Source organism: Gymnoscopelus microlampas (genome assembly GCF_963454915.1).
Source record: "Gymnoscopelus microlampas genome assembly, chromosome: 10".
NCBI lineage: Eukaryota > Metazoa > Chordata > Actinopteri > Myctophiformes > Myctophidae > Gymnoscopelus > Gymnoscopelus microlampas.
The window spans coordinates 50,328,728-50,346,133 of record NC_139947.1 but is presented as its reverse complement, the minus strand read 5'-3'; the positions used below and the strand labels follow the sequence as shown (position 1 = coordinate 50,346,133).

The 17,406-nt window shown below is 41.6% G+C and overlaps 1 protein-coding gene across 1 annotated transcript; it reads right to left on the bottom strand.

Annotated features, from left to right (window-relative positions):
* Positions 1-883: 883 nt before the first annotated feature.
* On the bottom strand, positions 884-17,406 carry LOC311053453 (voltage-gated purine nucleotide uniporter SLC17A9-like). Its single transcript, XM_084068987.1, has 13 exons — positions 17,140-17,406; positions 14,817-15,014; positions 13,754-13,893; positions 12,354-12,453; positions 11,911-12,035; positions 7,633-7,741; positions 6,935-7,031; positions 6,420-6,507; positions 6,223-6,257; positions 5,953-6,068; positions 4,871-4,926; positions 3,325-3,354; positions 884-2,575 (listed from the first exon to the last, which is right to left on the bottom strand). Exons 1-13 carry the CDS (start codon positions 17,298-17,300, stop codon positions 2,406-2,408), a joined length of 1,425 nt encoding a protein of 474 aa, XP_083925113.1. The 5' UTR covers positions 17,301-17,406; the 3' UTR covers positions 884-2,405.

Genomic DNA, 17,406 nt, shown 5'->3' with positions numbered 1-17,406 from the left:
AATAGGCCCCAGGAACCGGAGGAGGCGGATCCAACATTGAATCAGAATCGGTTCCATCACATTTGGAACCGTTTGCGGTTTCCGTTTCAAGGACCACCATAACTCTGAGAGAGTGTACAATTGGAAGGGGTCCATTTGGTTCTCAGAGTTACAGACCTGTACAGAGTCCATTTGGAACCCCTCAAGTAACCCCACAGGGTCCCTGGACCTCACTTTGAGAACCACTACAACAATATGTGTGCAATGCTGTAGGCCAGGGGTCTTCAACGTTTTCAGGCCAAGGACCCCCTAGCTGAGAGAGAGATGGACCCCCCTCTATATCGTATAAAATTGTATTTCAGATTCAAAATTTGTTGTTTACGTGGTCTGCTCTTTTTTAGCTCTTTGCCAAAAATAGCAGATCTACAAGCTCACAACGCCTCGCAGCGCGAGGCGTTGTGAGCTTGTAGATCGGCTATTTTTGGCTAAAGTTCTCCTCAGAAAAGGGATGCTAGGGTTCAAGTGGTTAAGGTAAAATAAAAAATCCTACCACACAAAGATTTGGCGGACCCCCTTTTGTAACTCTGAGGACCCCCTAGGGGTCCCGGACCCCCTGTTGAAGACCCCTGCTGTAGGCCATGCAAAAATGTTGATGAAGAATGCATTTTTTTAAAATGTAGGAATGGTTAAAGGGAACTGTTAAGGAATCGGAAAATTAATAAGGAATCGTTCAAAAAGGACCCCAACCCTACTTGTCTGTCCACTATTCACTGGTGGAATAATTTATAACAATACCACAATGTTGAAAAAACATTTGTTTACTTGATTAAAAGTACAAAATTGGCATCAAGATATACTTACAGTACCAAATAAAATAAAAAACATTGTAAAGGTAGTGGTGAGTCAAGACGGAGGGCGCGTTTCACTACTTTAGTGAGACACTTGTGTGATGAAGGACGGGTATTAATCCACCAAAAAACATAAAAAGTTGAAATATGGAGATACAAGGTTTCTGCCTGACAGCAACGGTATTCTGTATATCTTTGCAAACAAAAAGAAAATATAAAGAGAAAATAAAATAGAAATAAATTATGTTATAATAAATTATAAACTAAACATCTCATATAGAAGAAGGTCTCATATATTAATATGTAACTTGATGTGTAAATATATGTATAAATATTTATTTATTTCATTTAAATTGCATTTACAAATTGAAAAATCTCAAATTAGTTCTGACCTCCTGAATGTTTTCAAACCTCATAATACGTTCTTTACCATCAGTAGTTGTTCTTGTAATAACATCCATTAATTATTATAATAAATAATTGCTGAGGATAAAAAAAACATTCATAAATCATATTGACAGTTTGATAGGCTACAATATACAGTACCAGCATTACCATGTTTTACATGTACCATCATATATATAATATATCATCATCGGCGGTCACTCGTAGTCGAGTATGACTGTCCTCCCTCTTGGTCCTTGTGGGTCTTCAGGTGGGCATAGAGGCCGATTCTGGACCCGATTATTCTTGTGCAGTGTGGACAGGGGAATGTAGTGGTGGTGGGTTTGGGTTGGAGCTGTTTGGTGGTTGCTCTCTCCTTCCTGAGTCTGCGCTTGTCTTGTGCAGCATGGCGGAGGTCATCATTATATAGTGCAGCACCCTCACGGACAAGGTTTCTCCAGGTCGCCCTGTCTGTTGCCATGTCTTCCCAAGCTTTTAGGTCTATGTGGCACTTCTTTAGATTTATTTTTAAGTTATCTTTGTACCTCTTCTTTTGGCCTCCAGGGGCCCGTTTCCCTTTAACAAGTTGGGAATAGAGGACTTGTTTTGGGAGGCGAGAGTCAGGCATGCGGATAACATGGCCAGTCCATCTGAGCTGGTTTTGGGCAATGGTGGCAGTGATGGTGGGAATGTCAGCCTCCTCCAGGACGCTGGTGTTGGTGCGCCGATCCTCCCAGCTGATCCTGAGGATTTTCGGAGGCATCTCTGATGGTATGCCTCAAGTGCCTTTAGGTGCCTGCTGTATGTGGTCCAAGCTTCTCATCCATACAGGAGAGTGGGGAGCACCACAGCTTTATAGACCAAGATTTTGGTCTTTGCTATCAATACTGCAATGTAGGAAATACTCTGTTACAAGTATTGGTATAAAAATGTACTTACAGTACCAAAAGTGGGAGGTACTCATTATTCTCATTACTCATTATCAAAATACCTCCAAATTGTACTTAAGTACAGTACTTGAGTAAATGTACTTAGTTACTTTACACCACTGGTGTCTACGTAGGTGGCACACCTCCTTCCTCTCCTGTAGCGGTGCCTGGGGTTGGCTCTCACAGTATATACTATAGTTCAGTATATATTCATAATAAATAAATAAACACCAGTGTCAGTCAGACTCGTCAAAGCCAGTGTTGTTCAGACGCGTGTCACGGTGTTCCGCTGGTCCTTGTCCACACGCCGGGCGTCTCCATATACCAGGAAGACCCCCAGGCCGGCGACGTTGACCAGAACGATGATGGAGAACACGTTGGCCCAGGACAGGGTCACCTCGTTCACATAGCCAGAGAACGACACTAACAGCAGGCCTGAAAAACACACAACACACCTTTAACTCTGCCAAACCTTGTGTGGGCAAATGTATACAAAACGAAAAGCGAAAATAGCAGATCTACAAGCTCATTACATGTCCCATTGCAACGTGTTGTGAGTTATTTTTATTAGACTTTTATTTGACCTCATCTTATCTTGTAGAACTGCTATTTTCGCTATTTTTTGTACGACGAAGTATATACGCAGGTCTACATATGGAATTTGGTTTTCATTCATTGGTGCTTTCCCATCAAATGGTTTTCTATTTTATTCCTCATGTGTAAAACCTCTACCAGAGTTATCAGTTTTGCCACAATAGGCCATATCTTACAGGCAATGTGTAATGCAGTGGTTCTCAAACCTTTTCATGTCAAGGACCCCCAAAATGATATGTATTTGGTCGCGGACCCCCATCTCAAAATATGTTGTTCCAGGGACCCCCAGAAGCAAAGATTTGAGTTACAAATGTTCGCTTTAAAAAATATATATTCAAAAGATTTGCAAAAATGTTCACGATTTTTCAAAAATAGCAGATCTACAAGCTCATAGTGCGGCACTCGGTGCCGCGCTATGAGCTTGTAGATCTGCTATTTTTGAATAGCCAAAGTATAAAAGGTCATAATTATTCTGATGCTATATTTACACATTTTGCTGGGTACCCCCTGGAACCCCCTCAAGTACCCCTGGGGGTCCCCGGACCCCACTTTGAGAACCAATGGTGTAATGGACCTAATGTGATACTTACCCATGAAAGCACCGCACATATTCATAAAACCTGTAGCAAAAAAGAAGAAACATAAAAAATAGATGGTGATTGAGGTGATTTTTTTAAAAGTGATTGTTCAGTAACAGGGGTGTCCCAATCTCTCCAGCTCTTTAGTAAACAGAACATAGATTTTCAGTTTGGGATACCAACTGTATCCAATTAAGAGAGAGAACCCCACAAAGATCATTAATCATGAATACATAACATGGCAGGGCCATGAGAGGAGCCTGACATCTATAAAACATTGTTTTTTTCTCTCTCCCTGGGAAGTAGGATAATAATTACATAATAATCACATACTAACAGTCCAGTTTAATGTAAAATGGATGAGATAAATATCCAGTGGTGGAAAAAGTACTTGAATATTTTACTTAAGTAAAAGTATCAATACTGTCTGCATTCTCTGCCATGTAGAAAGACTCTGTTACAAATAGAAGTCCGGAATTCAGAATTTACTTGAGTAAAAGTATAAAAGTATTGGCATCAAAATGTACTTAAAGTACCAAAAGTAAAAGTAATCAGTATGCAGAATGTTCTGTCCTGTATTTAAAAAGCTCACAATGTGTCGCGATGCGACGCCTTGTGAGCTTGTAGATCGGCTATCTTCAAATGTATAAAATAGGGCTAAACTGTTTAATGTATGTTTTATAATGTAATCATTTATATCTGCAAAGTAACTAGTAACTAAAGTTTTCAAATAATTGTAGTGGAGTAAAAGTGTGGAGTAAAAGTATAACATTTGCCTCTGAGATGTAGTGGAGTAGAAGTAAAAGTGCTGAAAATTGGAACTACTCCAGTAAAGTAAAAGTAGGGTCAGGTATACCTGACGAAGGCCGCAGAGGCCGAAACCTAGTTTTTAACCACCGCTCTATTAATAAATAGTTTTGGGAGCATTAAGACGGTGTGCGGACGTTCTCTTTCTTTACAATAATTAGCCCTTTAAGACCTGTAAAAAGGTCTTAACATTTAACATTGCAAATTACAACATGATGAGTCATCATGTTGTAATTTGCAATGTTAAACCCACAATCAATCCTCCAGTTCAAGGCAACACAGAAAGGGGGGAACTTTTTTCTTATTTCCACACAACTCCTTTATGCTATATTAATGACATAGTTAAATATTGAAAATGGGTGGATTTCCCCTTTAATGTCTTCTAAATCCAAAAACAGTTTTCTGAAAAACGTATGTTTCTACAGCAGTGGTTCTCAAACTTTTTCATGTCAAGGACCCCCAAAATTATATGTATTTGGCCGTCGACGCCCATCTCATAATATGTAGTTCCAGGGACCCCCCAGAAGCAATGAAAATATTTTAAAATGTTAGCTTTAAACAATATATATTCAAAGATTAGCACACATTTTCACGACTTTTCAAAAATAGCAGATCTACAAGCTCATAGCGCGGCACTCGGTGCCGCGCCATGAGCTTGTATATCTGCTATTTTTGAATAGCCCAAAGTGTAAAATAATGCTTTTTAGCTCAAATGAAAAGGTGACACAGATGCGTTCCAGTTGGCACTCACCATAAAGAGCCCCCGCGTGTGAAGGAGCAATGTCATGGACGTTCACAGTCACACCACTGAAACACACACACGCACACACACACACACACACACACACACACACACACACACACACACACACACGCACATACACACACACACACACAGAGTTATGTTTATGAGAAGTTGCATGTTGAATATCGTTGTTGTCGGGCAGAACAAGTTGTAGAACAAGAGAAACAACTTAGAAAGTTGCAGAACAAGAACAAGTTGTTCGTTGTACAAGAGTGTCGCACAGAAGGAGTGAAAATAGCAGATGTACAAGCTCACATGTTCACTATTTTAAAATGGTTTGAAAATAATAATACAAAACGGACATAACAGGTTTCCCTCCGACAGTGACGATATTATATGTTGAATATGGTCAGATAATAAAGTTTGCTTGCATCCAAAGCTAGGGGGCGCTATGAGCTTGTAGATCTGCTATTTTTGAAAAATCGGGAAACTTCTTTCAAATCTTTGAATATAATATATAATATATAATATATAATATATAATATATAATATATAATATATAATATATAATATATAATATATAATATATAATATACAATACATAATATAATATATTCAAAGATTTGAAAAAAGTTTCAAGATTTGAGTTACAAATGTTTGCTTTCAATTCAATTCAATTCAATTCAATTTTATTAAAGTGTCAAATCACAACAAGTTGTCTCAAGACACTTTTAGAGAAGAGACCTGACATCCCACCCTAAGAAAGCAATTATATATATATATATATATATATATATATATATATATATATATATATATATATATATATATATATTTTTTTTTTTTTTTTTTTTTTTTAAGCAAACATTTGTAACTCAAATATTTGCTTCTGGGGGATTCAACAAATGTCTTCTAAATCCTAACAGTTTTTTGTTAAACTTATGTTGCTATAATATGGTTCTCAAACCTTTTCATGTCAAGGACCCCCAAAATTATATGTATTTGGCTGCGGACCCCCATATAATATATATTCAAAGATATGCACACATTGAACGCATGTTATTAACACATTGTTTTTATGAACTTACCCGCTGTTGAAGGTACGTAAGCCCACGGCGGCAGAGACCAGGGCCAGGGCAGAGGAGAAGGACAGCGGTCTGCAGAGGAGCAGGATGAATATACTGGACACACCCATGGAAAACAACTGAGAGAGAGAGAGAGAGAGAGAGAGAGAGAGAGAGAGAGAGAGAGAAATGTAAGCATGTATTGTACAGTGTAACCATTGGGCCAACAAAAAAAGGAAAAACTCCCATTTTTGTGATGTGATGTAATTGATATATTACTTATCATGCACTTACCTGCATGGTTTTCCTTACAGATACTATGCTGTATCCTACAGAAAGAAAGCAATGTCATCAACATGTTCTGCCACCTAAAATGTACTTAAACAGATCCATAAACACAAGGCAAATGTTCTTAAACGCATACATATACATACACAAGTCAAATTAAATGTACTTCAACACATTCATAAACACAAGGACTATGAAGGTACCTCGGCTGATGAGGGAATCTGAAAGACATCCAGCTACCAGAGCAGAGGGGACAGCGACTAACCAGGGAACCACGTTAAAAACCCATCCCTGGAAGGAGCACAGGAAGCAAGCTTACTGTAGTTAACTAACTCTTAGTTAGCTATACGTTTTAGTGTTAGTTTTAGTTACTAAAATGAACACTAAAACTACATATTCACCAAAGAATGTTTACGAAACAAACTAAAAGCATAGAGAATATGTCCTAATTAGTTTTAATTTGTTAGTCTAGTAGCCTATTTTGGGTGGATAAGAAATCTATCTTACATATTTTAGCTGTGCCAGCTTTAACTGTGAAATACGTTTTTTAAATGACATAAATTACAATAAAAACTAAAAACACTAATACAAACTAAACTAAAACTATGACTTCAAAGACACAACAATTTAAATACAAACATTGATGGAAAACATGACGTGTCTCAACATACTGTACAGGAAGAAATATGTGTAAACAAAAGAAACACATGAATAATACCATGGCATGTGGGAATGTGTCTTTGAAGTATGTTGGCAGCCATGACAGCAGGGTGTATGAGGTGCTGCTGTAGCACATGTGAGTGAAAACCATGGCACTGAGAGAGAAGAGAGAGAACAATGTTAATGGAACCCATGTATAAGAGAGATACCCTGTTACAAGTAAAAGTCCAGAATTCAAAATTGACTTAACCCATTAAGACCTGGAACTGTGTCATTTTTAGATTTGAGCTAAAAAGGCATTATTTTACACTTTGGGCTATTCAAAAATAGCAGATATACAAGCTCATAGCGCGGCACCGAGTGCCGCGCTACGAGCTTGTAGATCTGCTATTTTTGAAAAATCTTGAAAATGTGTGCAAATCTTTGAATATATATATTTTTAAAGCGAACATTTTTAACTCAAATCTTTGCTTCTGGGGGGTCCCTGGAACAAAATATGTTGATGGGGGTCCGGGGCCAAATACATATAATTTTGGGGGTCCTTGACATGAAAAAGATTGAGCACCACTGATATAGAAACATACGTTTTTTTCAGAATACTGTTGGGATTTAGGAGACATGTAGAATCAGCTTCAGGTCTCAAAAGTAGTAGAAGTTCAAAAGTAGAAAGTCTCATTTCACAAGTTTTCAAATGTATAAATTGTACATAAATTTAAAAAAATAGCAGATCTACAAGACATTATGGTTGTACTGTACCACACAGAGGGCTGTTTAAGAAGGCCCAGCCAGGTAACCCTGGATAAACTGCAGCTGGAACCCTGGCTGCTCAGCATCTGTTTCAGCTGGTTGGTGGGGATGACCTGACCTGTAACACAGCGACACACATCACATCACTGAACGTTAGACCAGCGGTTCTCAACCTGGGGGTCCCCACATGACTTGGGGGGGGGGGGGTCCCCAGGGGACGACAGTGAAGTGACAATTTAAGGACTTTTAAGACCTCAAACAAAAGAAAGAAAGAAAAAAAATGACCATTACTGCATCAAAAGTAATCAAAAAACGATACTATAAAAACTGGTCAAATTTTGACCAAATTTTCAAATAATATAAGAAAGAGGCAAAAAAAATCTACAAGTTCACAACGCCTCGTGTTGCGAGCTTGTAGATCTTCTATTTTCACAATATTTATCTGTGGAACCGAGTCAAACTAAATGCAATGCCTCAACTCCTACAATTCTAAGTGCTTGTCAGGGTGGGGGGTCCCTAACCTCACTCCGTCAAAGGCTAGGGGGTCCCCAGTTCAAATAGGTTTATTTTGGGGGGTCGTGGCCTGAAAACAGCGGTTCTCAACGGTGGGCTGTGAGGATGTTGCTAGTGGCCCCCAAATAACTGGCAAAAAGATTTCATAGATAATAACCTTTTCTTTTTTTTTATGTCAAACACAATGGATTGATTGATCATTAAAATAAACAACACGTGGGCCATGATCCCCAAAAGGTTGAGAACCGCTGGGTTACAACTGTGGCGGCAATCAAACTAATCAGTTTTATTGTGTATAAATAGAAAAATCAATTTTAATACAAATGATTCTGCTGATGAGTATTTGTGCTGATGTTGATGGCATTGTATAGTTCTTCTGTTGATGTTGTGTTGTTGTTGTTGTGTATATGTGTTATTGTGTATTTGTGTTGATGTTGTCATGTGTAGTTAATTTTGTCTCGTGTTGCGTAGACTAGTGTAGCCGTGTTCTGATGTTGCGTTGATGTGTATTTGTGTTGATGTTGTAATGGTGTTGTGTAGCTATGCACAAAATCTTTGTCTGTCTGTCTGTCTGTCTGTCTGTCTGTGTGTGTCATGACCTGTCTGTTGGATACTTTTATTATGTAGTATTGTCGTTCGTATACCGTTTTGAAGAATAAACAAACATTACCCATGATGCCACATGTCTTTGCAAATGTATTGTTTGCAACAAAACACTCAAAATACAAGAGACAACAGAAAAGGCCATTTTAAGTAAAAAAAAAATACTATTTTAATTGCATTTATTAATAGGAACTCTTACTTTACAGATGCCTGTGGCAAATTTAAATGTTTTTGTGCAATATTTGCCGCTGTTAGAATAATAAAGAAGAGCTCTTGTAGTAAATTCTGCTCATAATTCTAAATCAATGTGTATCGCTTTCGTATCATATCGAGGCCTCTGCATCGTGATACATATTGTATCGTGAGGTTGTAGGCAATACCCAGGCCGTGTGTGTGTGTGCGTGTGTGTGTGTGTGTGTGTGTGTGTGTGTGTGTGTGTGTGTGTGTGTGTGTGTGTGTGTGTGTGTGTGTGTGTGTGTGTGTGTGTGTGTGTGTGTGTGTGTGTGGGTGGGTGGGGAGAGGGCAATATGGCATCATAGTAGTGATGTCATAGACTAGTTTCTAAGTACTATGGTAGTGGGTTCCACACTGGGTACAACGAGTACAACATGTGGGGGCGGGGCACGCATCCCCATCTTGCATCGTTCTAGAGTAGATCAGTATAACTAAACATGTTTAATCACACTGATCTTCCTTGGTAACATCCTAAGAGGGAGCGTATCATCACCATTATAAATGTACGGAAAGAGTGTGTCAGTGAAAGTGTGTGTGAAGGTGTGCAGGTGTGTGTCAGTGTCAGGATCAGAGAAGGACAGCTTTCCTCTGTTCCAGTTCAGCTGGACTCTGATCCTCCGGGGTTTCCGTTTCACTGAGAGAACAGTGGCTGACTCTCTGGAGCCTGCTGTGTATTCACCGTCATATAAATGTATACACCAGCACTGACCCAGTCTTTGTCCCTGGTAATGTCCCTTCCTCTGGAAAGACTCTGCTAACACACCCAGGGTCCAGCTTGCGACGTCTCCGACCTCCACGTCCCAGCCGGGGTGAGACCCTGAGTTGAAGCCCTCAGAACCCAGGACTCTGTACCACCAGTCGAACCTCTCGGGGTTGTCGGGAAGCGGATGTTCCTCTTCTCCACGCCTCACACTGGTCAGATCGCCGGACAGGATCCGTCTCGGATGGACGGTGTTGGGGTCCAGGATGACCGGAGTGTAGGAGACCACGTTCTTCATCTTGTGCCAGACGCTGAAGGCCAGGTTGCCCAGGTGTTTGGCCTCGTCTATCGGTGCTCCCGAGACCAGCTGTGGGTCCTGCAGTGTGAGCTGGACTCTTTCTATCGTGGTCTTGTAGTTCTGTGTGACGCGTTCAGCTCTCAGCTCCTCCTCTATGGCTCTGATAGTGTTCGAAAGCGCTGATATCTCTCTGTTCAGATCGTCAATCTTCTCCTTCATCATCCGACTCTTTATCGACTCTTCCTCCCTCAGTGCAGTGATCCTAGCCTCCTCTTCCTCTTGTAGAAACTGATGAAGCTTCTTAAACTGCCCCTTAATCTTCCTCTCTGTGTTCTGGGTCTGGACCTTAATGTGTTCCGCCGTTTGGTCACAGTTTGTTTTAACTTTATCAAAGACCTTCAGTTTCTTCTGTAAGAGCTTCAGTGACTCCTCGGCCGACTCCTTGGGATCCATTTTCGGACGTTTCTCCTGTATGAAGGTGTCACACAGGTTCTTTGGGGCCGGGTTACGGGACGGAGATTTTCTTTTATATGTTTTCTTACAAAGTGGACATTCCATTTTTTTCTTATGTGTGCGACATTTCTGCAGACAGGCTTTACAGAAGCTGTGGCTACATGACAGAACGGGAGGTTTAAATCTGCCACGACACAGAGAACAGGAAAAACCCTCTTCTGAAGAAGACTGTGAGGACATTTAGGCTCTGAGTGACGCTACAAACACTCAGTTGTGGTAACACTCTTTTAGAATGTTCACTAAAGTTGTATTTATTTGTTCAAATCACACTCTGTAGATGTAAGAGTTCTTTATTGCCTCCTACCTGTGGAAAGATAGTGTTGTGTTCTTGTTTTGGTTTCTCTGAAACTAGAATTATAATGACGTCACTGTGTGTGGGACTCCACAGGCCTACTCCATATCCTATATATGTAATAATGACATCATAATAATAATGACATCAGTGTGGAACTCCATATTTGGCCAACAGTGGAGGACAGACATAATAGACAGAGATATTGATGATGCAAGTGTGGAACGCCATATTTGGGCAATGGTGGAGGAGAGACACAAAGTCAGAGGTATGTGGAAAGTAATAGATTATTGGTTCTCAAAGTGGGGTCCAGGGACCCCCAGGGGTCCTTGGGGGGGTACCAGGGGGTCCCCAGCAAAATTAGTTAATATAGCGTCACAATCATTTGAACCTTTTAAGCCATATTTTATACTTTGGCTATTCAAAAATAGCAGATCTACAAGCTCATAGCGGGCACTCGGTGCTGCGCTATGAGCATGACCTGTGATGTCACGCTCATGTCACCATGACTCAGCCGTAACCAAATAAGGAGTTCCCAATGCAGCTAGGCCCAAATATGGACTGTGTGGTCTAACCTTGACGTGTCCTCATGGCATCAGGCGGCTTGGCGGTGCAACGTAGGTGTGAGGGCGGCATAGCGGCCCGAACCTCCATATATATGGGCATATCGGTCAGATTGGCGGTTCTGTTTGCAAACGCATGACCCATCCGGTTTTGTAATACACCTTGTACCCATATCTGTTGTAGCCGTCCGTCCGTGTCACTTTTATGCCCATATAAGGAGATCTCTGTATCTGTCTGCCTGTGTCCCTTTTACGCATATATATGGAGATCCCTGATGCCATCAGCACATGCCCACATATGGTCGGATCAGCGGTTCTGGACAACCGGATCTCCATATCTGCCTATATATGGGCATATCGGTCGGATCGGCGATGCACAAGTCGGGAACAATGCATGTTGGGAATGCATGCCCCCACCCGGTTATGCAATACCAGATCGGACGTGTGTTGAGCTTGTAGATCGTCTATTTTCAATACTAAAAAAGGAACCTGTTTGGACATACAAGGTTTCCGCCCGACAGCGCGGATGAGGAGCATCGATGACGTGATGTGTTGTGACATCATACTGTACCTTCCAGGAGGAACCACCACACAACGAAGGCCCAGACAGCAGCCAGCAGACCGGTGCCGTAGAACACACTCTCCCAGCCGTACCGCTCCAGCATGACAGAACCCAGGCCCCCCATCAGCAAGGTTCTGTAACAACATGAGAGAACCCAGACCCCCCATTCAGCAAGGTTCTGTAACAACATGAGAGAACCCAGACCCCCCATCAGCAAGGTTCTGTAACAACAAGTAGATCCTTTTTTTTACAGGCACACCCCCTTTTCACAGCCACCCCCCCTTTTCCTGGGTAGGGGTATAAATATGAATGGAAGTGCCCACCCAATTCTCCGCCCCTTTATCGCGGCCCGTTTATAGAGCAGCTTTGCTAAAGCAAGCTAAAAAAAAAAGCAAGCTGCTAAAAAAACCTGTGTGTGCATGCGTGTGTGTGTGCGTGCGTGTGAAACTTACCCTATGTGGCAGCCACTGCTCATAGTGCTCATTAAAAAGCCTCTCTCTCCTTTATTTACACGCTGCGAACAAACACTGGCCAGGGATGGGTAATAAACACCTATAGGAAAACATAATGAAATCATATATTATGTTTACAAAAGCAAAGGAAAGGAAGGTATACACAGTATATTGTTCAGGTCTTCTAAAGCAGTGGTTCTTAACCTGTGCGCCAGCCTGTAACACTTAGTGTTACACTAAAAGTAAGTAAGTAAGTAAATAAGTAAGTAAGTAAGTAAGTAAGTACGTAGGTCGGTGAGGCTTATTGTCGGTATCAGTCAGAGTGTGGGAGTCTGGGACTCTAAAAGGTATCTAAAACAGTGGTTCTCAAACTTTTTCATGTCAAGGACCCCCAAATTGACACTTATTAGCCCGCCGACCCCCATTTGAAAAGATATGCCAGATACCCCCATAAGAGAAGATTTTTTTTACGGCTCTAGCAGTGATTCTCAACCATTTGAATTTCAAGGACCCCCCAGTTTGACATGCATTAGGGCTACAGACCCCCATTTAATGGCATTTCTATCACTTGGACCGCAATTTATATTGTAAAATCTATGTCAATTTAACTCTGAGAGTGTACAAATGGAACCAAATGGACCCGTTAGGGTCCATTTGGTTCCATTTGTACACTCTCAGAGTTACAGACCCATAAGGGTCCATTTGGTGCCTAATCTATCATTTAGCTGGGGACCCCCTGGAACTCCCTCAAGTAACCCTGGGGGCCCCCGGACCCCACTTTGAGAACCAATGATCTAAAAGCACTATTCATGTTCTTATAACTTGAACAGTTCAATCAACATTTTGTTCATACATAGATGGTAGCGGTGTTGATTTCGTCGACTGAAACTATGACGATAAATGTTGGTCGACTAAATAAAAACGAAATAAAAAACTAAGCTATGATGACAAAAACCAAGACTAAATATATTGACAATTTCTTCAACAAAAAAAAACTAGACTAAAATATAGTGTTAGTGAGGGACGAGTGGAGAAGAGATCCAGTAGAACTAAAAGACAAGTCATTTTATGTTTGGTTGCGCTCGGGTGTTGCACTCTGACAATAGCAGATCTACGAGCTCACAACGTTCCGTGACGCGTTGTGAGCTTGTAGATCGGCTATTTTCAGCATGCAACCAAGTGTAAAATTAGCCGCTACGACGCCATCAAGGCACCGCCAACATACATTTTATTCGACTAAATCAACTGTAGATTTAGTCGACCATGATCTCATGACATTTATTCGACTAAAACTAAAACATTTCAGATGAAATAATAAAACGAAATCAAAATTTGCCGTCAAAATCAACACTGGATAGTAGGTAGTAGGTACCCATGCTGTGTGCCTAGTGTGTGCCTACCTTGTAATAATCCCATGAGAAACCTGGCCATGGTCATGGCGGCCAGTGAATGAGAGCTCAGGCGCGCCAGCAGGGGCGTAACGGCGGTGACGGAGGCCCAGGACACCGTGGAGAGGAACAGGACGCGTTCTCCACCCAACCTGATGGAGCAAAGGAGGACATCCAGCAGAACTAAACCTTTACATCATTGAATATCCAAATGCAACTCAGTCAAAACGAAGTCTAAATTAGTAACGCTAATTTATACATTTGTAAGTCGGAGAATGTACAAAATGTAACAAACCGGACGCTTACAGGTCCAGTACAGGCAAGGGTTTCTGGACCAGGGGCCACTTGAAAATCTCTAAAGCAGGGGTCTTCAACAGGGGGGGGTCTGGGACCCGTAAGGGGTCCTCAGTGTTACCATAGGGCAGGGATCTTCAACAGGGGGTCCTCAGAGCTACTATAGGGGGTCTGACAAATCTTTGTGTGATAGGATTTAGTTGTTTTTTTTTACATTAAACACTTGAACCCTAGAATTCCTTTTCTGATGGGGAACATTAGCCGAAATTAGCAGATCTACAAGCTCTCAACGCCTCGCGCTGCGAGGCGTTGAGAGCTTGTAGATCTGCTATTTTTGGCAAAGAGGCTATAGGTGTAGAGGGAAAGAGCAAGTAAAAAAATAACTTTAATCTGTAACACAATTTTATACAATATAGAGTAGGGGGTCCCTGCTTAATTTCTCTCACAGCTAGGGGGTCCTTGGCCGATAATGTTGAAGACCCCTGCCATAGGGGGTCTGCCAAATAATTGTGTGATATGATATTTATTTTTACATTAACCACTTGAACCCTAGCATCCCTTTTCTAAGGAGAACTTTAGCCAAAAAAGAGGTATAGGTCAATAGGTGGAGAGGGAATATGAGTTGAATATGCAACACAATTTTATACAGTACAGAGGGGGTCCCTGCTTCATCTCTCTCTCAGCTAGCCTGAAAAACGTTGAAGACCGCTGCTCTGAAGTGTTCGCGGCCGGGTCCCAGCCCACGGGTTGAGAACCATTGTTGTATTCAGCGTATCTATACCTGTCACTGACGTGTCCTCCTAGGATCTGTGTGAGGCAGTACCCCCAGAAGAACCCGCCCAGGACCAGTCCGGACTCCGTCTTGCTCCACTTGAACGTGGCGGCCATGGTGACGGCGCAGACTGGCAGTGCCATCCTGGCGCAGTAGAGGAGACACGTGCCCAGCAGCAGCATCCAGGTCCAGGTCCGCGCCACCGGTCTGTGTGTGGGCACAAAGTAACCGAGGGTTTAGTTCAGTGTGGCTCGCAAAGCTTTCAAACCTCCCCAGATGACTATGTATTTGGCCTGCGGGCCCCCCCATCTAAACATATTTTGTGCCAGGACCCCCAGATTACTATGTATTTGGCCTGCGGGCCCCCCCATCTAAACATATTTTGTGCCAGGACCCCCAGATTACTATGTATTTATTTCCCCGCAGACCCCCCATCTAAAAATATTTTGTGCCAGGACCCCCAGATTACTATGTATTTGGCCCGCAGACACCCCATCTAAAAATATTTTGTGCCAGCGACCCTCATACAAGGTTTTCAAAAATATTCTAAAATCAAGATCTTTGGGAAAATATTATTATGAGGACTTCACGTCTGCTATACCATTACAATACCGGTGGTTCTCTTTTTTTGTGTTTTGTTTCCAAGGACCACCATAACATGACTCTGAGTGTACAAGTGGGGGGGTCCCCACAGCCCACTTGGAGAACCACAGTTGAAGAAGAAAGCTCAAATGAATCACTTTGAGCTCCACCATGTACCTTTTTTGAAGTGAATGAAATGATATTTCGATCAATGTGTAATACACAAAATATCGAAATATCATTTGTCCGTGGCCCTCTTTTTTTGGAAAAAATATCGTTTCATTATAATGCAAAAACATATTTTAAATATTCACTATCTAATCTTAAAACCCTGTAGATTTGTGGCATTGCGTACTCGTCCATGTTTACATCATGTGAGGACAACAAGATTCCCTGAAAAAATAAAGCTTTTTAAAGACATTTAATGGAGTCAACAACAACCATTTTAACATGCCATTCCACAATCATAATTCATGGAAACCCTTGATCCACAGCCTCACCATCAGAACTCCTCCTCACCTCTGATCAAAGTTAGGCACCATTGCGACAAACTATTGTGACACTGCATTCCTTTCAGTCCTGCCATGCCCTTCATGAATCACTCATCACACATAAGTAGGCTACATCATTATCGGTTTGGACTCTCAAGTCTTTTTCCATTGCTGCATCGGCATACCGTAGACGTAGACTTTCTCATCAACATAGACTACAGTACCGGTTCACCTTAATGGTAGTCTCGCGTAGCCAGACCCCACAGAAAATGAAAAACAGCGACCTCTGCTTTTCTGATATTCTGTGGAGTCTGGCAGGAGTATAATGTTAGACTAGAGCGCAGGGAAACACCGGTTTCATGTCTGCCTATAGCGCATCACTTCCGGTTGGTGCGACCATGTTTTCATTCCCACTAACAATATTTCTACACGGAACACTAACACCACTTCTCCCAGAGAACATGGATGGTTTTGGTTATAAGCCCACTTGTTTCTATGATGAAAGAGTAATTTAAAATGTGAATATCTTTCCGTGGTTTTGTCCGCTCCGAGGACGCTATTGTTAAATTAGTTTCGACTAGTTTCGAGGGGGGGAGGGTGGATCATGGTGGATGGACACGTGAATCCCGCCCACTACATTTGATTGGGTAAAGCGCGGCCCACTTCCTGATCTGAAGGCACGCCCACTTGTAGCCAATGCGCACTGGTTAGGACGAACCGCTCCGACAGATTCCACCGCAGGTCGGAATCTGTTCTTGAGAGATTACCTTAATGGAAACTGTAACAAACAGTGCAAACTATTAAAGTTGACAAACTAAAAACTAGTTTGGCTGGTAGTACTCTTCTTCCTGTCCTCAAGTCATCGCTTATGGGTGTCCCTGGCATATCTTTTCAAATGGGAGTCCGCGGGCTAATAAGTGTCCATTTGGGGGTCCTTGACATGATAAAGTTTGAGAAACACTGGCCTAGGCTACTTGAATAAATGGTCCACAATAGGTGACAGAATTATTTAGAAAGTTACATCTTATTTAGCTGTCCCAATAAGCCACTACTCCCTGTATTAAGTAAATTAAACACATTTTAAGGAGGTTTTCGATAATTTAGACAGTGCCATTGCTTATGCTGTAAGCCACAATATGTTAGCCTACAATATTCAAACTCTCTTTTTAAAAGGCACACAGCCAACACTTGGAATAAAGCTTGTTCTGTTGCATCATTTGACGCTTGGAGAGACTTCTATATTAAAAAACCACACTGACCTGGACCACAGCAGCAGGGTTTGATCCTCCTCTGGTCTTGGAGATCCATTAGGAGTGAAAACTTTAGTAGTATCCGGTCTTGGAGATCCATTAGGAGTGAAAACGTCCGTATATGGATCATTAAACAAATGTTTACTGTTTGATATGTGCCCGTTTGCCATTCGGAGCACGCTGTAATTAAAAATGAGTTTTTAAACTCTAGTTACCGTAATAGTTTCAGTAGTTACAGTAAATGGCCTATATAGTATAAATCCATGTAGTGACCAA

Bases quoted from the DNA above. Each gene is read 5' to 3' on its own strand.
- LOC311053453 (XM_084068987.1), bottom strand. From the start codon at position 17,300: ATGGCAAACGGGCACATATCAAACAGTAAACATTTGTTTAATGATCCA. The intron at 15,015-17,139 runs GTCAGTGTGGTT...GCCCACACACAG, and splicing joins ACCCTGCTGCTGTGGTCCAG to ACCGGTGGCGCGGACCTGGA. The intron at 3,355-4,870 runs GTGAGTGCCAAC...TTTTTGCTACAG, and splicing joins ACACGCGGGGGCTCTTTATG to GTTTTATGAATATGTGCGGT.